Genomic DNA, 21,165 nt, shown 5'->3' with positions numbered 1-21,165 from the left:
ATAAATTATTATTAACAAAAAGGAAGGCCGGATGACACATGCATGGATCATGCAAAAAATGTTACTCCAAATAATTTGTTTAATTAAAAATATTACTTGGTGTAGTGTGTTTTATTAAAAAAAAGTTGTATGGCCCAGCATATTTTCTGAACGTATAACCTTTTTTTGGATACATTAATTTTAAAAATAAAGTTCACCTCAACTTTTCCCAAAAAATTTTAATTAAAATAAATTTAAATTTTAAAAAAAAAAAAAAAAAAAAAAAAACTTCATCTTGCTGTTGCTGGGAGTTAAGGAACACAAACACTTTTAGTTTGGGTGTGAGTGAAGAGTCGTGGAGATTCAAAAGACTGCCGCCTCAACTTTTCCCAAATAATTTTAATTAAAATAAATTTAAATTCGGGAAAAAAAAAAAAAAAAAAAAAACTCCCTCTTGCTGTTGCTGGGACTGGGAGTTGAGGAACACAGACACTTTTGGTTTGGGTGTGAGTGAAGAATCGTGGAGATTCAAAAGACTGCCGACAGCGGACACTTCGAGCGGAAAAGGCTTTTATTCTTTCTGTGGCTGTGTTTGGTCTGCCAAGGTACCCACCAGGCTGGAAAAGTCATGTTCTGGCAAAATGAGAAGGTTAGAGGTACCCATTTCTCTGGGTGTGGGGTTAGGGTTTACTGTTCTGCTGACTTGAGGCATTGACTTGGAGGGTTTTAGGTGTGGACTGTGAAGGGAGGGAGATGGGAGATAAATGTCCACAGGAGGGTTTTTGAAGGAGAGGCGTGATTAGTGTTTCGGCATGGGAATTGGGTTGCTTAGTGCAGCAGTGGTGATTCTGTGCACATGAGATTTGCCTTCTGCAAATGTACTAAACTTCATATAAATATGTGGTTTTTAAAGGTAATGCTTGTCTTAAAGTGGTAATCTGTTGCATTTCTTAATGTTTAATTAATTTTTTGGGGATGGATGGCCAGTTAATCCTGTTCTGTCCATGTGTTTTTGACATTCTGGGTATTCTGGGATCCATGGCTGCAAGTTCTTCCTGCCTTCTTTTGTGGATTTTGGCATGGTTCAGTTTCTTTCCTTCTAGGCTAAATGGGTTGAAAATTTAAACAGAGTTTGAGTTTTGATGCGTAATGCAGGATCCAGAGCCAGTTACTCGTGCATTCCGTGTAGATGAGAATAATTTATGAGTTCCATCTTGAGGAAGGATAGGAATGTAAAGTGGGACAAGCAGAATCTAGTCTTGTTCAACTCCACGGTGGTAGAAACGCCTAAGAAAGTACAACCAGCAAACTGAGGAATTCCAAGTAGGGGAGAAGTTTAGTGGGGGAGAAGGAGATGCGGTGGTGGTGGTGGTGTTAATGGTGATTCTAGCTCTGATTACGGACCTGGTTCTTTGGCCAAGAGCTCAGTACAGCTTCTTGTTGATTCTCCATTGAAAGTGGAGATGAGAACATCTAACTTCCCCTTTCAGGATTTTAATGGTTTTCCTGGAGATTTTGGCAAGAATAAAGAGTTGGTAATGGACGAGCCTACTGTGAATTCTTTAATGGTTCAAACTCCTGGTGAAACATTGATCGGTCTAAAGCTCGGTAAGCGGACATACTTTGAAAATGTTTGTGCTAATAGCAGTGCCAAGACCTCAACTCTTTCTGTGATTCCTGTGTCATCTGATAATATAGCGAAGAGATCCAGGTCAGGTTCTCAGACTGCAAATGCCCCATGCTGCCAAGTTGAAGGTTGTAACCTAGACCTCTCTTCAGCTAAAGAATATCATCGCAGGCATCGAGTTTGTGAGAGCCATACCAAATGCCCAACGGTCATTGTGGGTGGCCGAGAACTCCGGTTTTGCCAGCAGTGTAGCAGGTCAGCGCTTATTTAACTGACAATAAGATCTAGGGAGGCAATGATTTTTTTTTTTTTGTTTCTTAGTTCGTTGATTGCTCCTTAATAACCTTGCCCAGTTACACTTTGAACAATGATACCTTCATGCTTGTGTTGATTTCATTATCTATCATATATTCAATCATTTGAGAACTGCCTCAAGATTGATATGCAGAGTAAATGATTATATGCCTTGACAAGATAATTTCCTGGTTTTTAATCTTAAAGGTTCCATAGCTTGGCTGAGTTTGATGGAAAGAAGCGCAGCTGTCGTCGGCGTCTGTTTGATCACAATGCACGACGCCGCAAGCGACAACCAGAAGCAAACCAATTTAATTCAGCAAAACTGTCATCATCGGTGTATGGTACTGATATTCTTCTTTTATTTTGAATCATTTACTATAGAGCTAGCTGGACTACACATTAGTTTTACAGTTTTGCGATTTGATTATGTGTGTTTTCGGATTCGCTCCAAGTCGAAATGAACAACCGTCTTGTCATCCTATATATTTTATTTTTTTCCCCCACATTGATGATGTTTATAAAAACTAGTAAATATTCATGTACATTGCATGTATTTCATGTGAATAATCTTGTATGAATATTTTTATAATTCTGAATAAAATTTATATTTTTAAAACAAATTAATAATATGTTGTCATAATTAAGTTTACAAATATTAAGGTATTAATATTCAAAGTTGTTATAAAAATTTATTGTTTGGTTAAAACTATAAAATACAAACATAGGCATGACATAATATTATGATGCTAGCCCAGCTGGGTTGGCTCAAGTGATAAGAATGTCTTATGACTTTGGTGATCGCTAGGTCATGGGTTCGATTTCTCCCTTGAGAGTTTAACCTAGTGAATTATCAGGAGTACGTCAATAGGCGAGCGACTTTCACCTCCCAGGTGCCGCACCAGTGTCCAAAGTGGCGTCATGGTGGCTGGAGTTCCCAGGTTATTAAAATATATATATTATGATGCCATGTAGATATAGCAAGATGAAAAATTTTTAACTATAGGACATGCATGACTCAAATGCTTAAATTTTAATGTTTATATTACATTATATATAAATGATATAATAAATACATATACTTTTTTCATTCTTTTATTTTCTAAAATAAAAAATCTTAGTATATGACTTTTGCTGAAAATATCAATAAGCTTATTGCAATTTCTAAATTGTGAGTTGCCACATAAAATTTATATAATTGTAAGATTTTGTTTACTTAATGGTCTATTAATCAGTTTTTAATTTCAAATAAATTTAAAGTCTATTATTTGGAGGGTTTTTTAGGTGTAGATTTTTGTTTCCTTCTAGTTAGGTCATTATTTATTTAATTATTGTACACACTTCACAATAGTTTTTGGAGATGTTAGAAAATTTACCTAAATGTAATTTTATCTCATTTTTGTTGAGTTTAGTTTCGTTTAGAAATGTTTTGACTTTAAAAAGATAATGTCCACATGTCCTTTTAAATTAGGAATAACTTTCCAAGAGGGGGGGTGAATTGGTCTTTTAAAAAAAAAATTGTTCCTTTAGAATTAATTCTTTTAAGTTACAAATCTTAGAAACAATCACAATCAATCACAACAAGATCAAACTTTCAATTTTAAGTAACAATATATGTGAAAATTTGCTGCACTCAATATAAGCCCTGTATCACAAGTATTCTTCTTCCCAATGTTCAATTTTTAAATAAACTTTCAGATTAATAGGTCAAAGATAATCAACCAACGTAATCCCTTTCGGTTTCCACAATCAATGCTGATTTATCCAAAATGAATTACCTTTCGGTCTATTTAACTACCAAACATTCAGAATTGAAATTTAAAACAACCACGCAGATTATATCCTTGAAAAATAAAGAGTAGAGTACAGAAAGAAGAACACAAGAATTTTTACGAGATTCGGCTTCAACACAGCCTACGTTCTCGCCCTTGGCCAAACCGCCAAAGGATTCACTATTACCGTTCCTTTATCAGCCGGAACAAAAACAATTACAAGCACTCTTTGGGTAAGGCTAGAGTCCGTCTTCTCCAAACAATCTCCCCTTGTTTGGTCCAACGATTCAATACTCAAATCGTCAACAAGCCCGGTTATAATGATAGAAAAACAAAACGTACAAGAACTTACTCCTCAAAGAGCTAATTAGTACAAGTTTAAAACGCTAATGCACTTTAGTAAATTCAGAATATGAATTTCAGAATGAAGCTCTTAGAAATTTATCACCGTGGGTATCTTTCAATGAAAGAATCAGCAACTCAATGATCAAACACAGTGAGATTCAGCAAGAACTTCTTAATTTCAAGCAAGGATGAGAGCAATATGAGGCACTTTCAAAATTTCAGAGTGAGAGAGAGTATGACAGCAGATTGTGAGCTCTTAATAATCTTGGTAATTAATTCAATGAGTCTTGGGGGTATTTATAGATGAATAAAACCTTCTTGCTAGTTCCCCAAAGGATACTCAGACTTGTTTTCATATATTAGTTTTCATATATTACACTTATTTAAGTTTCTAAAAATTTGAATTTTAAAAAATATATCCGTTGTAAAACAAAAAATTGCCACGAGGCAGACGACTGTGAAGTCCTGATAGTCGTCTATCCATTTAATATAACGATAAGAATCATAGGCAAAAAGGTGACAGTCGTCTGTCCCTTGAGTGGCAGTCGTCTATCATCAAAATATAAGGTGACAGTCGTCTGTCCATATGATGACAGTCGTCTGTCCATGTGTAAATTTAAGTCATTTAGTAACATAAAAGGTGGACAGTCGTCTGTTGAAACCTACACAGTCTTCTCACTTTTCACTAACAGTCATCTATGGGAGCCTTGATAGTCGTCTGCCAGGCTTCTGTGTTTCAATTTTAAGCCTTTAATTTAGCCAGTCATCTGTCTATAACCACGCAGTCGTCTGTCAACTGAATAAATCTCTTTCTTAGTCACTTTTTGATTTCTCTCTCATTTTTACTTGGAATATAAATTTGTTTTAACTTTGAAAACATGTTCCAAGTTACTATCTTAAGGTCTCTAAGTCTCTTTGTTTAATGAATTTCAAAATGAAAACTTCATACTTGAATAAACTTAAAGTACTTACAAAGACTTGTCCTAAGTTCTCAAAAATTCTCCTTTGCTCTGAACTTTCTTTGATGCTAATCTCTGATCTCTCAGAATAATCTGAACTTTAATCTCTCATGTTGATCTTCTTTAATCATCATGCTCTTATGTTCTTCAGACTTTGATTCATACTATCAGTCATTGATTCATGCTACATGAGTACTTTCAATATGAATTCCTAAGAAAACACAACACTCAACTAAAGCATCTTAAATTCTACTTGTTTGTTAGCATCAAAATGGAGTATCAAACCTAGTAAGACCAACAATCTCCCCCTTTTTGATGATGACAAACAAAAAGCAAAAATTTTGAGTGAGCCTTAAAAAGATTCCCCCTTTCAATAAGCTTCATCAATATCATTCATGCTCTTTTCAAATTCAAGCAAAATTTTGGCTAAACACTTCTCCCCCTTTGACATCAATCAAAAAATAAATTTTGAGTATATAATTATCAAGGGAAAATAGCAATTTGAGTATGTGATACCAGTGTTAATGTATTAACATCAATTGATGAAGAATTATGCTCAAATGATAACTCATAATACCCCCCCTGTCAAGCAGCATACTCAAATTAGAACTTGCAAAGTTTTCAGAATTATCATTAATATTAGAACTTATAATTACATCAAACTAATAACAAAACATTGCAAAAGTTCGGAGTTTCAGAGCTAGAATACATATATAGACTCATAGTCTTTAGCTTACACATTCTCCCCTTTTGTTCAACAAAAAAAATACATCCAGAATTTAACCATACAAAAGAGCAAAAACACCAACATAAGTCTATATGTCAGAGTTAGTGTCACTGTCTTCAGCAATTCATTTTCCTTTGGATTGCTGTGAACCTTCTCCTTCTTCTTCTTCTTCTTCTTCTTCTTCTTCTTCTTCTTCTTCTTCAGTTGCTGCTTCATTATCTCTTGCATCTTCTTCTGCTTCTTTTTCTTCTTCTTCTCCTTCATCTTGTTCAAATTCAGCTTCTTCCTCTTCAGAATTTTTACTATCGTCATTATCTAAATCAGTGTCATGTTTAGTGACATGATGTTCTATCTTAGCAATACGAGTGTCTAATGAGGTATACTTGTTATCAATGGTGGAGAGTTTATCTTGAAGAGAAGAAAAGTTTTCTCTCATTTCGGAACTGAAGTTAGTATAATTTTGATAAAATGGAACAAACCAAGGTGGCATATCAGCTTCTTCAGGAGCTGGACTCCTTGCCTCAGGTGCAGGTCTTGCCGGTTTATTGCCTCGGAACATTCAACCCTCGGTATACTTTTTGTAACCCATTCGTTTCAATGTAGTAGATGAGAAAACATGATAATGAGTTCTTTTTACTATTTTTGAAACTGGAGAGAGGACTTGAAAATGGGCAAAGATTAAGGAAAGAATACAACCGTATGGAAGCCCAATTCTAGGTGATTCAAGCTTCATTACCATCCACTTCAGTATGATATTGGATAAGTCTAGTTTCTTCCCTTTGAGTAAGCACCACATAACAAAACAATCAAAATACGACATGTGATCAAAAGATCCAGACCTCATAATTATGTTGTATGCAATGATCTTTTGTAGAATTTGTGCCTAAAGATTAAGCTGCTTGTATGGTGGAAGATGTCCAAAATACACAGGTGCATAATTCATCACAAGAGGTAGAAATTCTTGTGGTGTAAATCCTTATTCCATGGTCCAATGCTTCTCAACTAGTGTACACTCAAAAATCTCATGCTTGATATGAAGAATTTTTCGTAATAAGTGTGGGGTAAGTGTTATCCTTTGACCATAAATTTCAGAAGTAATGTCATCTTCCTTCTTAACTAAGTTAGAGTAAAAAATCTTAATCTGATCTGGATAATACCCTTTTACTTGATGAAGGATAAACTTGTCCCATCCTATAGCTTTGAACATGTTTAAAATTTCAGGAAAATTTTCTTCGAAAAAGTTAACATCTAAAATCTTACAGAACATCGGTTCAATAGCTGATAGATGATTTTGATACAACGATTTCGCGTGTGAAGAGACTAGCCATTTTTCGATGTCATCGTTGCTTGTAGGCTTTGAAGAAGACGAAGAAGCTCTGTCCTTCTTTCCCACAGTTTTGGTACGAACCATCTTGATAAGTAGAAACCCTAGATTTGTATGGAGTAGGGTATGATGGATAATCGTTTTGTGAGGCTTTGGGAGAGAAAGAACTGAAAGGAAAGGGAAGAGAAAATGTTTTAGAGGAAGGAAGACGAATGGTCAGTCGTCTGTAGGGTTTAAAAATCATGTTTTTAAGTGAAAAGTACCTTACTCGCCGCAAGACAGTCATCTGTCCACAGACAGTAGCCTGCTAGTCGACTGCGAGCTCACTGGCAGTCGTTTGTCTTCTGTCTTTTACACAGACAATAGTCTGTCAGTCGTCTGTCACCTCCTTGGCAGTCGCCTGTCCTGACCAAACTCAGCTTCTTTCCCTTTTTAGTTAACTTCTCTTATATGTAATATGCCTAATTATCATCGAATAAATATAAATTGATCATCAACTAATGGTTTGGTAAATATATCAGCTAATTGAGCATGAGTATTTACAAATTCAAGAACTATTTCTTTCTTGTCTACATTATCTCTTAAAAAGTGATGACGTATATCAATATGTTTAGTTCTTGAATGTGATACAGGATTCTTTGAAATATTTATCGCGCTTGTATTATCGCATTTTATAGGGATTGTTTGGTATTGAATTTTGAAGTCCTTTAATTGTTGTTTCATATATAAAATTTGAGCATAACAGCTCCCAGCTGCTATGTATTCTGCTTCAACTGTAGATAATGTTACGGAGTTTTGTTTCTTTGAAAACCATGAAACTAATGAGTGTCCTAAAAAGTGTCAAGTCCCACTAGTGTTTTTTCTATCTATTTTGCATCCTGCAAAATCTGAATCTGAATAACTCATTATTTCGAAATCAGTTCCTTTTGGATACCATAACCCTAAATCAAGTGTGCCTAGCAAATATCTAAGAATTCGTTTTACCGCTGTTTGATGTGATTCCTTAGGAGCCGATTGGAACCGAGCACACATACACACACTGAACATTATATCTGGTCTACTTGCTGTTAAGTAAAGTAAACTTCCTATCATAACTCAATAATGTTTGGTATCAACTTGTTTCCCTTTTTCATCCTTATCTAGATTAGTTGAAGTACTCATGGGAGTTCCTATAGGTTTACTTTCTTCCATATCAAACTTCTTTAACATGTCTTTAATATACTTGGTTTGATTTATGAAAGTTCCATTTTTAGCTTGTTTGATTTGCAAACCTAGAAAGTAATTTACTTCTCCCATCATGCTCATTTCAAACTCTCTCTGCATAATTTTAGCAAATTCATTACACAAATCTTCATGAGTAGCTCCAAATATAATATCATCAACATAAATTTGAACTATAAGCATATTATTATCTTTGATTTTTATAAATAAAGTGTTGTCTATCTTTCCTCTTGAAAAATTATTTTGGAGTAGAAATTTGCTTAGCCTATCATACCGAGCTCTAGGAGCTTGTTTCAATCCATATAGGGCCTTAGTTAACTTAAATACATGATTTGGATTTTTAGAGTCTTCAAAACCTGGAGGTTGTTTAACATAGACTTCTTCATTAATATAGTCATTTAGAAATGCACTTTTTACATCTATTTGGTATAATTTGAAGTCTTTATAGGCTGCATAGGCAAGAAGCATCCTTATAACTTCCATTCTTGCTACAGGGGTAAAGGTTTCTTCATAATCAATGTCTTCTTCTTGATTGTAACCTTGTGCTACAAGCCTAACTTTATTTCTTACAACTACTTTAGTTTCATCTTTTTTATTTCTAAACACCCATTTAGTTTCTATGATTGACTTGTCTTTGGGTTTAGGTATAAGTTTCCATACTCAACTTCTTTCAAATTGATTTAGTTCCTCCTGCATAACTATGATCCAAGAATCATTATTTAAGGTTTCTTCAATATTTTTGGATTCATCTTGAGATAAAAAGGCATAATGATTACAAATATTTTTTAATGAGGCTCTAGTAGTTATTCCTTTTGAAGTTTCACCAAAAATTTGTTCTTTTAGGTGATTTTTATCATATCTCCATTCTTTAGGAAACTTCATATTTTCTATAAGGTTTTCATTTGGAGCATCATTATTGATTTCTTCTTTTATTTCAAGATCTTCTTCTTTTTGTGGAGTATCTTCTTTTTCATCATTCTCATTTTTATTGCCATGATTGTTTGATTCATCAAATGTTATGTGCATTGATTCCATAATAGTAAAGGTTCTTTTATTATAAACCCTATAAGCTTTACTATTTATAGAGTACCTTAGGAAGATACCTTCATCAGATTTTGCATCAAATTTTCCTAGATCATCTTTAGTATTAAGAATAAAACATTTGCATCCGAATACATGAAAGTAGGAAATATTAGGTTTTCTTCCTTTCCAAAGTTCATATGGTGTTTTGTCCATTTTTAATCTTATTGATACCCTATTTACAATGTAGCATGTTGTATTTATAACTTCTGCCCAAAAGTATTTAGGTAGATTATTTTCATTCAACATTGTTCTTGCCATTTCTTGTAGAATTCTATTTTTTCTTTCTACAACTCCATTTTGTTGTGGAGTCCTAGGTGCGGAAAAATTATGATTTATTCCACATTCATTACAGAATTTTTCAACATTTTTGTTTTTAAATTCCCTACCTTGATCACTCCTAAAGCTTGTTATATTTTAGCCCTTTTCATTTTGTAATTTATTACATAAAGTAATAAGCATGTCATAGGTTTCATCTTTGTTTGCTAGAAATAATACCCAAGTGAATCTTGAATAATCATCCACTATTACAAAAACATATTGTTTTCCTCCTAGACTTGAGGTTCTTGTTGGACCAAATAAGTCTAGATGCAACAATTTTAGGGATCTTTTTGTAGATATGTATTTTTTCTTTTTGAAACTTGTTTTAACTTGCTTTCCCTTTTGACATGCATCACATATCTTGTCTTTTATGAATTTTGTATTAGGTAGTCCTTTGACAAGATTTTTCTTTGATTAATTGGATAATAGGTCCATGCTAGCATGTCTTAGTTTCCTATGTCATAGCCAACTTATTTCATTCATTGCTGCCAAACAAGTTACATTCTGATTTACTAAGTTCTCAAAATTTATACAATAGACATTGTTTATCCTATGAGCTATAAACAAGGTTTCATTGTTCTTAGGATTTTGAATGACACATTTTTCTTTCTTAAAGATTATTTTGAACCCTTTATCACTTAATTGACTAATACTTAAAAGGTTATGTTTTAATCCTTCTACTAATAGCACATTATCTATAGTGAGTGAAGGTTATTTACCAATTTTACTAATGCCAATGATTTTACCTTTAGCATTATCGCTGAAGGTGACGTATCCTCCATCCTTTTGTTTTAATGTAGTGAACTTGGTCTTGTCACCGGTCATGTGCCTTGAGCACCCACTATCCAAGTACTATTTATCCATTGACGGTGTTGTCCTAAAGCATACCTACAATGGAGGATTTTTTGTATTAGTCTTTGGAACCCAAATTCTTTTAATTTTCTTTGTTTTGTTGTTAGTTCCATTATTGACTTTCCATTCTCCTTGTACTTTAACATACTTTCTTTTTAATGGGCAATTAAACATTACATGACCTTTAGTCTTGCACATATAGCAAGTGGTGTGTTCGTGTTTGTTGTTTGATGAAGTGCTAGCATAATACTTAGCTTCCTTAACAAGTATCACATGTATAGCTTTTTGTTCCTTTTATTTGTTTTACTATTATAGCCTATACCTTCTTTGTTCTTATGAAGCCTTTGTTGTCCTATCATCTTTTCAAAGTTTTCTTTTCCTTTGGTAAAGTTATAGATAATTTTTTCTTTATCCTCTACTACCTTTTTGAGTTCATTTACTTCTAAATCCTTTTTATTCAAATTATCTTTATGAGTTTTGTCTAACTCTTCAGTTGTTATATTTATTTCTTCTTCCAACTTCTTAATACAAGAATTTTTTTTTTCTTCAATAGCTTTGAATGATTCAAGTTGTTTTACTAGTTCTTTATTTTGATCTTTCAAAGTTATATTTCTCTTAGAAATTTTTATGAATCTCTTATGCAAAGAAAACAACTCAACTTGCAATTCCTTATAGGAAGGCATGCTGTCACATAACTCATCACACGACTCATTTTGAGATCATGTAGAGGAATAGTAGGAGTTTACCTCTTTATTATTCGCCATGAAACATATGTTTGTCATCTCTTGTCCGCTTGATTCATTTTCTGTCTTGCTGGAGCTTGAATCATCCAATGTAGCTTTCATAGCTTCCTTCTTTTTCTTCTTGTCTTTCTTGAACAACGGACAGTCTGGTTTGATATGCCCTGGTTTTTTGCAATGATAACATATTGTAGGTTCATTCTTACTTTTATTTTCCGTCCTACTTGTCTCTCTTTTTCAGGTTTTTTTTTATTGAACTTCCTAGGAAATCTTTTATTTCTTCTATAAAATTTGCCTAGTCTCTTAGTGATGAATGCTAATTCATCTTTATCTAAGTCACTTGTCTCACTTTCTTCTTCACTAGAGCTGTGGCTAGACGCTTTTAGTGCAATAAATCTTTTATACTTTGGTTTAGGATTCCTTTCTTTTAAAGTCATTTCACAGGTAAGAAGTGAACCTATGAGTTCATCTAAAGAGGTAGTCTTAAGGTTTCTACCTTCAGTGATGGCTGTAGCCTTTGGTTCCCATATTGAGGGAAGACCTCTTAAGATTTTTCTGATCATTTCGTAGGTAGTATAAGTTTTCCCTAAGGCACTTAAGGAGTTTTTTATGTGGGTAAATCTGGTGTACATACTTAATATTGTTTCATCAGAATTCATCTTGAATGCTTCATATTCGCTTGTTAATATGTCTATCCTATTGTCTCTAATATTAATAGTTCCTTCATATGTCACTTCTAATTTGTCCCATATTTCTTTAGCCGTCTTGCATGTCATGACCTTATTAAATTCATTAGCATCTAAGGCACAGTATAAATCATTTATAGCGCTTGAATTGATTTGAAGCATTTTATAGTCTGAATCGATCATATCCCTTTTTCCTTTTGGAATCTGTTTTCCATCAACTATTTTAGTGGGAATAAGGTCTCCATCCATAACTACTTCCCATGCTTTCCAATCCATGTGTTGGAGATAGATTTGCATTCTCTTTTTCCAAAACGTATAATTATGTCCACAAAAAATTGGTGGACGAGTTGAGGATTGGCCTTCACCGAAGGGTGCTACTCCTATATTTGTCATTCGATCTTTTTATAGTTTCTTGTTAGGAATTACTATAACTAGGCTCTGATACCAGTTGAAATTAGGAATAACTTCCCAAGAGGGGGGGTGAATTGGTTTTTTTTTTTTTTAAATTGTTCCTTTAGAATTAGTTCTTTTAAGTTACAAATCTTAGAAACAATCACAATCAATCACAATAAGATCAAACTCTCAATTTTAAGTAACAATATATGTGAAAATTTGCTGCACTCAATATAAGCCACAAGTATTCTTCTTCTCAATGTTCAGTTTTTAAATAAACTTTCAGATTAATAGGTCAAGGATAATCAACCAATGTAGTACCTTTCGGTTTCCGCAATCAATGCTAATTTATCCAAAACGAATTACCTTTCGGTCTATTTAACTACCAAACATTTAGAATTGAAATTTAAAACAACCACGCAGATTATATCCTTGAAAAATAAAGAGTAGAGTAGAGAAAGAAGAACACAAGGATTTTTACGAGGTTTGACTTCAACACAGCCTACGTTCTCGCCCTTGGCCAAACCGCCAAAGGATTCACTATTACCGTTCCTTTATCAGTCGGAACAAAAACAATTACAAGCACTCCTTGGGTAAGGCTAGAGTCCGCCTTCTCCAAACAATCTCCCTTTGTTTGGTCCAACGGTTCAATACTCAAATCGTCAACAAGCCCTGTTACAATGATAGAAAAACAAAACGTACAAGAACTTGCTCATCAAAGAGCTGATTAGTACAAGTTTAAAACACTAATGCACTTCTGTAAATTCAGAATATGAATTTCAGAATGAAGCTCTTAGAAATTTATCGCCTTGGGTATCTTTCAATGAAAGAATCAACAACTCAATGATCAAACACAGTGAGATTTAGCAAGAACTTCTTAATTTCGAGCAAGGATGAGAGCAATATGAGGTACTTTCAGAATTTCAGAGTGAGAGAGAGTATGACAGCAGATTGTCAGCTCTTAATAATCTTGGTAATTAATTCAATGGGTCTTGGGGGTATTTACAGATGAATAAAACCTTCTTGCTAGTTCCCCAAAGGATACTCAGACTTGTTTCCATATATTACACTTATTTAAGTTTCTAAAAATTTGAATTTTAAAAAATATATCCGTTGGAAAACATAAAATTACCGCGAGGTAGATGACTGTGAAGTCCCAACAGTCATCTGTCCATTTAATATAACGGTAAGAATCATAGGCAGAAAGGTGATAGTCGTCTGTCCCTTGAGTGGCAGTCGTCTATCATCAGAATATAAGGTGACAGTTGTCTGTCCATGTGTAAATTTAAGCCATTTAGTAACATAAAAGGTGGACAGTCGTCTAGTGAAACCTACACAGTCTTCTCACTTTTCACTGATAGTTGTCTGTGGGAGCCTTGACAGTCGTTTGTCAGGCTTTTGTGTTTCAATTTTAAGCCTTTAATTTAGCCAGTCGTTTGTCTATAACCAAGCAGTCGTCTGTCAACTGAATAAATCTCTTTCTTAGTCACCTTTTGATTTCTCTCTCATTTTTACTTGGAATATAAATTTGTTTTAACTTTGAAAACATGTTCCAAGTTATTGTCTTAAGGTCTCTAAGTCTCTTTATTTAATGAGCTTCAAAATGAAAACTTCATACTTGAATAAACTTAAAGTACTTACAAAGACTTATCCTAAGTTCTAAAAAATTCTCCTTTGTTCTGAACTTTCTTTGATGCTAATCTTTGGTCTCTCAGAATAATATGAACTTTAATCTCTCATGTTGATCTTCTTTAATCATCATGCTCTTATGTTCTTCAGACTTTGATTCATACTATCAGTCATTGATTCATACTACATGAGTACCTTCAATATGAATTCCTGAGAAAACGCAACACTCAACTAAAGCATGTTAAATTCTACTTGTTTGTTAGCATCAAAATGGAGTATCAAACCTAGTAAGGCCAACATCCTTTACGCTTGCGCTAAAACAAAAGCCCATCAAACAAATGCAGCCTAGAGGATTGTAAATAAAATTCACGAGAAAAAGAATTGCATGGATAAGATGTTTTCATTCAAGATGAAATGAAGTGTACACAGTGTATAAGATTTATAGACAAACTATCCATAACCTTCTCCTATATACATAAGCTATTCGAAAATCAAAATGAATATCACAATGCTAACAAACAAATCAACCGGCCCGAAGTATTAATAACAAACATTCTCAGGTAACGCTCGACATGGCTTGTGGTGTGCCGTTGGGATCATATTGAATTTTATCTCCAATCCGCCCCCTCAACCGAATGGGCAAGTCTTGAACATGAAGTTGTCCCGCAGAAGATGAAAACGAACGGATGACAGTGGCTTTGTTCGCAAGCTAGTCCTTAGTGGATAGAAAGGAGACCTGAAGCTTTTTAGCTAAAACTTGATCCCTAACATAGTGAAAGTCAATTTCAATATGTTTAGTTTTGACATGGAAAACTGAATTAGAGGACAAATAAGTAGCTCCAATATTTTCGCACCACAATTTTGGATTGGTCTCTAAGGGAAGTCGCAGATCATGCAAAACTGATTGGATCCAATGTAACTCAGCCGCTGTGTTGGAGAGGGATTTATATTCTAATTCAGTGCTGCTATGAGCAATAATGTGTTGTTGTTTGTAGCTCCAACTGATCAGATTGGATCCATGAAAAATGTAGTATGGCCCAACCCTACGTCTGTCATCTATGTCACCAGCCCAGTCAGCATCACTAAACCCTTGAAAGGACTTTTATTTCTCAAAATAAGAGTGGGCATATGATTTATTAAATAAACTGCTGCCTGAAACGCATAGGACCAATAAGAAGGAGGAAGACTCGCCTGACTAAACAGAGTGAGACCGGTTTCGACAATGTACTGATGTCGATGTTCACTTGTACCATTTTACTAAGGTGTATAAGGAGCAGTGGTAAGCCAGCTAATGGAATTAGAGAAGAGAAAATGACGAAGAACTTGATATTCGCCCCCATTATCAGAGTACAAGTGTTTGATGTGAAAATCAAATTATTTTTCAAGTAGCCCTTTCAATTGACAAAAAATATTGAAAACATCACTTTTTTGTCGGATGGGAAACAACCAACAATATTTAGTAAAGTGATCAACAACTAAGACATAAAATTGAAACCCATCAAGTGAAGTGGAAGTCGTAAGCCCCCAAACATCAGTATAAATATATTCAAGGGGATGAGTGCTGGCAAGAGAAGTGGAAGAACTAGAAAGGCAACTTGTGACTTTTATTGCATTAACATCCATTACAAATAGATGATGAAGAGACACTAGACACTACAACTGAAAGGAAAAAAGTACGAATAACAAAATCAACTACTTTATTTGACGGATGCCCAAGTCGTCTATGTCAGGTGTCAGCTATTGTTCGTTCACCAACAAGTGCTAAAATAGAAGACTCTTTAGTGGAAGACGCCATCGGCATTGGATAGACACCATCCTGATATTTACCGCAAAGAAGAGTCGCCCTTGTGCTCCGATCCTTCACAAGAAAATAAAATGAATGAAACTCACAATAGGCATTATTGCTACGAGTGAAATTATGAACGGAGATTAAGTTCTTGTGAATATTTGGAACACAAAGAGTATTAGTCAATTTAAAAGGCTTCGAGGAAGAGGGAAGAGACATAGAGCCAACATGTGTGACACACAAACCTGAGCCTTCGCCAATGACGACGTCATCCGTGCCTTCATACTCCGAGTGAATAGAGAGATTGGCAAGATCGGAGGTGATGTTGTGAAAAGCAATGGAATCCACAAGCCACTTTTTTTCGGTGGATGCGTTGGTAGCGGCACAATTTACAAAATTCACTATTGAAGCCGAGTAACAAGTCTTGGCCGAATGGCCCATTTTGTCATGCAGCTGACAAATAATTCGGGGCTTACCACACTGATCCCTGCGATTATTGCGACCAAAGTTGGAGCGACATTGACCATAGAAAGCAGGGTTGGAACGTTGGTTGCAGTTAAATGTGGAAGCAGAAGTGCGGCGCCGAGTGGTGTTCATAGTGGCAACCAGGACGAAATTGGAAGAGTCAACACGTCGCAAGTAACTTTCGTGGCGAACCAGCATGTAATGAAGCTCCTCAAACGTGAGAGAAGTCTCACATGCCCGAATAGGTGCTGCAATATCACGGAATTCAGGACCAAGATCGTCGAGGACATACAAAGTAATGTCATTCGTAGATATGGGAGAGTCAATCACAGCAAGTTCATCAACTAAAACCTTGATGGCATGGAGATACTCCGAAATCGAGTGGGACTCTCACTAAATGAGAGTCAACTCCTCCTTAAGTTGCATAACACAAGTGTGTGAATGATTGACATACAATCGTTGCAACTTGGACCAAGCATCGTGAGCAATGGTTGAAGCGGCAATGAGCGGCATAACCGGTTCGGAGATAGATGCAAGGATGGCATGAAAGATCAGCTTATTTTGCCGAAGCCAGTGCCAGAAAGCCGGATTGGAGGCACCTGCAGAAGATGAACCGGCAGAGGAGGTGTTGGTAGAAAGGGTTCGTGATGGACATATTGTGGTGCCATCAAGATAGCCCTGGAGGTCATAGCCAATAAGCAATGACTTCAAATAGGCGCGCCAAGAAGAGAAGTTGGAAGGAGTCAGCTTCAAAGGAAGCTAGGAGCCGGCATCGATGGCAAGAAGAGGAGAGTTGCCACTACTAGGAAGCTCGAGAGTGTTGACAATAGTGGACTCAGAGGAAACGACCATTAGAAAAAAAAAAAAAAAAAAGCTCGTTAGAGAAGGAGCTCTGATACCATATAAAAAATGTAAGACACTTTCATTGATGTAGAGATGTCCTATATATAGGACTTGTACAAGGTATAGTTGTTACAAATTCAAAAGTGTTTAAATACTAAATCAAAAAGATCCTAGACTATCAAATACAAACAAATATTCAAGTAATACAACTAAAGAATCCCATATCTTTGCAAACTATCGGACATTAGCAAATCTTCAATTGTTAGGATTCTTGACAATTCAGCAACAGGCGTAACCGTCGACAACTTGGTAAATCCGTCGACGGTTTTCTCACAGCAAACATTCTGTCTCAAACCGTCGAAGCAACTGTCAAAGAGTATATTGAAACCGTTGACAGTTAGTTGGAAAACTGCACAATTTCCCTAATATAAAAGGATGACGACGAATTAGATAAAGAGGCAGTTCCAATATGAGTTATTTTCAAACTTGTACCATCACCAATTTGAATTTGATCATTTCCAGAAAAATCATCACTTCGGATATTCATATTACTCATGTTGTTGGTCAAATGATGCGTCGCACCAGTGTCAGGATGCCACTCTTGTTCAGTCAACTGCTGCTGAGTTTGGTTGGAGGCTAGGTTTGCTTGAGGGGTTGGGCAAGGTGGTGGGATCTGGAAATGTGGATCAAAGTGCTTCCAACAGTAGGAAGTCATGTGGCTGGGCTTCTCACACAGTTGAGACCACAAATTGTCGTTGTCGCGACCACCTCCACGGTTGCCATTGAATTGACCACGCCCCCTGCTTCGAGAGGCTGATGAGTTGCCACAACCCCGTCCTCTTGAAAAGGGTTGCTGTTGGGTGGAAACATTGGCCAAAGCCGTTGGCAAGGACAGAACTCGATTATTATGCTGAATGCGAGCCTCACACGTTAGGAGCATGGAATAAATATCTTCCAAGGTGAGAGAATTATCATATTGAGTGACCATGGAAATAAGGGAGTCATATTCTTGACCAACTATAGCAAGCAAATACGTGATAATATCATCATACTTTAGAGGTTGACCGGCAATGGCCAACTCGTCCATGAGATGTTTGATTGTCATGAAATAATCAATCACAGATTGACTCCCTTTCCGTAGAGTAAAGAGTTGAAAGCGAACATGTACTGCTTTAGCACGAGACTATGATGCAAAGGCAAAACTTGGGGCCGTCTAGACTTCAGCGAAGGTGCTGTAATGAGTGATTTGGGCCAATACCTCATCTGAAAGAGAAGAATTGATGCAGCTAAGGATAAGATTATCCTGGGTTTCCCAAACATCATAGGATGGGTTGGGTGTGGTAGAGCCATCAGAGGCAGTGATGGTTTTAGCAGGCTATTGGATGGTGCCATCTATATAGCCTAAGACCTTCTGGCCTTTGAGGTAGGGTAACATGGTGACTTTCCATGTTGGGTAGTTTAGATGTGTGAGTTTAGTGAGGTTGATGGAGGAAGATGGGTGGAAGGTAGGAAGGTTGGACTCGGAAGCATTTGAAGTTGAGGAATTTGGGGAGGCAGACATCTTGAAGAGGATTGGGTAGATATGAGTCTTACTGGCTCTAATACCATGTAAATAAAATTCACGAGAAGAAGAATTGCATGGATAAGATGTTTTCATTCAAGATGAGATGAAGTGTACATATTGCATAAGATTTATAGACAAACTATCCATAACCTCCTCCTATATATAAGCTATTCGAAAATCAAAAATAATATCACAATACTAACAAACAAATCAGCTGGCCCGAAGTACCAGTAACAAACATCCTCGGGTTATGCCCGGCATGGCTTGTGGTGTGCCGTTAGGATTATGTTAATTTTATCCCCAATAAGCACTGAGTTAGAGATGCTAGAAATGAGAAAGCATAATGTCCGACCAAGTGTAAGAGGAGAATTACACAGAAATGAGCAAGAACTACACTCCTGACTGGTGGAGTGGAGATGTGATGTGGCAGAACTCTTTTTAAGAGTGATTTAGTGAGAGTAAATACTTATTAGTGTTGATTTCATTTATTTTTAAGGCAATCATTGGGCAGAATCACCGCATCTTTTGAAATCATTTTCCTTTTCTCCAGTCTCTCATTAGTCAGTAGAGTATGCTTTTGGTGTTCTTATAAGGTACATATCTATTGTAATCGTGTTCCCTACTTTCTAGAAGTCGCATGCGTGGGAAAGATCAGAAATTAGTCAGTTTTGTTTGTAATATATAACTTCTTTTGTTTGATCACTCAGTATTATATTTCTAGTTGGAAGGTTTATTAGCCCTGGTAGTAAAAATCGTACAATTATCCATGCATGTCATTTTGAGCTGATAAGTATTTATATATGCAGATGTGAGGCAACAAGTGGGTCTTCTCGTTAACAGGTTCCCACTTGTTCGGACAAGAACTGCTGCAAACCCAACATGGGATAGCACGCCTCGCTCCAAGTTCATGGAAGCAAAAGGAATTCTATTAAAACCTGCAAAAGCAGCAGTGATTGATGAGCAGCTGTGCTTTAATGGCAATGAGCTCCGAAATACTGTCACAATGCTTAGCGGTGATGCCGTTGTTCTCAATCAAGGTATGCTTTGTTTTCCTTATTCAGAAACTGATAATGAGTATATGACAAGAAAAAACCCAAGGAAAATGGATCAGAAAGTTCCCTCTTTTGCTGAAATCTTCCTTATAAATGATGGCTGCTATGGTGCTGAGACTTGCGTATTTGATTTATTCTTCTAGGCTCCTAAATCCTAACGAACGCACTAACTCAAATACCCTTCTCACTGCTTGACAACACGCAGTGCTAGCAGGCCAGCCATCCCTGTAGGTGACAATCTTACACCTCTAACAGACTCAATCAGAGATTGATTAAATGACTTGTCTGTGAAGAGCCTTATGGGCTTGGAACATGCACTTACATGTTACATCTGGTGCATTGGCTTCTCTTAAAATGGGGGTTAGGGGCGTGGCTCATGTAGAGTGGTGATCTTAGGCTTTGCTAAAACTACTAATGGCTAGTTTAGTGATTGAAGTAGAGGACTGTTGTGTAGTGCCAATGGCACTGGTTGGTTGGGGCAATCTATGATGTGCAGGCTTGAGATTTGACCCAAAAGCTTGAGCCGTTAGGTTTTTTGGCCCATCCATGTAGACTCCGGTTGAATGCCGATTGATAGAATAATCTCAGATGTCTTAAGGGGCGCAAACAATATTAATAAACAAACAAAAAAAATGTTAAACCACCACAAAAGACGATCACATCACTAAATAAATCAAGTCCTACTTAATACATCAAGCCTGCGTAGCACCCGGCATTTTATTAGACCTGGGTTACTATGGCACATAAAGGATAGGAACAGGATTCTTTGTTGTTTTTTTAAACTGCAAATAGACAATAACTTATTTCTAACACCAACTAGACCATTACTTGTTTGTATGAATATTCGTTGTTTTCTTAAAATTGTTACCCAAAATTTAACTAAAGCGACTATATCTGCAGATTTGGAAGACTCCATGAGCTCGCCGAACCTGGATGCAGCACAGGATGTACACCATGCTTTCTCTCTTCTGTCAACAGATTCTTGGAGTTCATGTGAGCCACAACCTGCTTCACTTGCCCATTACAGTGTAGTGCCTCAAGGCCTCCCAGTTACTTCATCCGGACGCTGGCAGAGCCAAGAAGAAACAACTGATTTCGGGGGTCCGTTGACTTATAATGGTAATGGATGCGGCGGCCATTACCAAGAGTTTCAGTTGCTCAAAGCACCAAATGAGTCCACTTTTATTTCCAATCATCAGTTAACTACTAGAAAGCCCTCTGCACCTCTTCCCACCATGACAAGGTTCATGGGTAAATGAAATGGTATATAATTGTTTGTTCTTCCTTTGATTAGTTCTTTATTTCAATATTGTTTTTAGTCGATCCTGCAAACCAAACATGAGATCATAGTTCAAGTGATGTTCTTTTTGTGCGCATTCCAAAGGTTCCTGGACCGCCAGATGGTCAAATCTGTTTAAGCTGTCAACTAGTGGAATTTTTATCTCATCACTGCTGCTGATTTGATTTGATATATTTAACCCTAGATTTTCTGATTATTGAATCCAA

At 36.1% G+C, this 21,165-nt stretch overlaps 1 protein-coding gene across 2 annotated transcripts; it reads left to right on the top strand.

The window, feature by feature from the left end:
* The first annotated feature begins 371 nt into the window (after positions 1 to 371).
* Positions 372 to 21,165, top strand: LOC131144761 (squamosa promoter-binding-like protein 12). 2 transcript variants are annotated; one of them, XM_058093613.1, is made up of 6 exons: positions 467 to 892; positions 1,135 to 1,587; positions 1,678 to 1,861; positions 2,108 to 2,244; positions 19,414 to 19,644; positions 20,560 to 21,165. In XM_058093613.1, the coding sequence occupies exons 2-6, from the start codon at positions 1,443 to 1,445 to the stop codon at positions 20,916 to 20,918; spliced, it is 1,056 nt and encodes a 351-aa protein (XP_057949596.1). In that variant the 5' UTR covers positions 467 to 892; positions 1,135 to 1,442; the 3' UTR covers positions 20,919 to 21,165. The 2 variants fall into 2 exon arrangements, with proteins under 2 accessions (XP_057949595.1, XP_057949596.1); XM_058093612.1 differs by having other exon boundaries at positions 372 to 892; positions 1,135 to 1,861.

The sequence above is a fragment of the Malania oleifera genome, chromosome 12, assembly GCF_029873635.1.
Source record: "Malania oleifera isolate guangnan ecotype guangnan chromosome 12, ASM2987363v1, whole genome shotgun sequence".
NCBI lineage: Eukaryota > Viridiplantae > Streptophyta > Magnoliopsida > Santalales > Ximeniaceae > Malania > Malania oleifera.
This window is presented reverse-complemented; position numbering and strand designations above follow the sequence as displayed.

What these genes read in the sequence shown, in the direction of transcription:
- LOC131144761 (XM_058093612.1), top strand. Translation starts at nt 1,443, where the DNA reads ATGAGAACATCTAACTTCCCCTTTCAGGATTTTAATGGTTTTCCTGGA. An exon ending in TTTTGCCAGCAGTGTAGCAG is followed by an intron (nt 1,862 to 2,107) that starts GTCAGCGCTTAT and finishes TTAATCTTAAAG; the next exon opens with GTTCCATAGCTTGGCTGAGT. An exon ending in ACTGTCATCATCGGTGTATG is followed by an intron (nt 2,245 to 19,413) that starts GTACTGATATTC and finishes TTATATATGCAG; the next exon opens with ATGTGAGGCAACAAGTGGGT.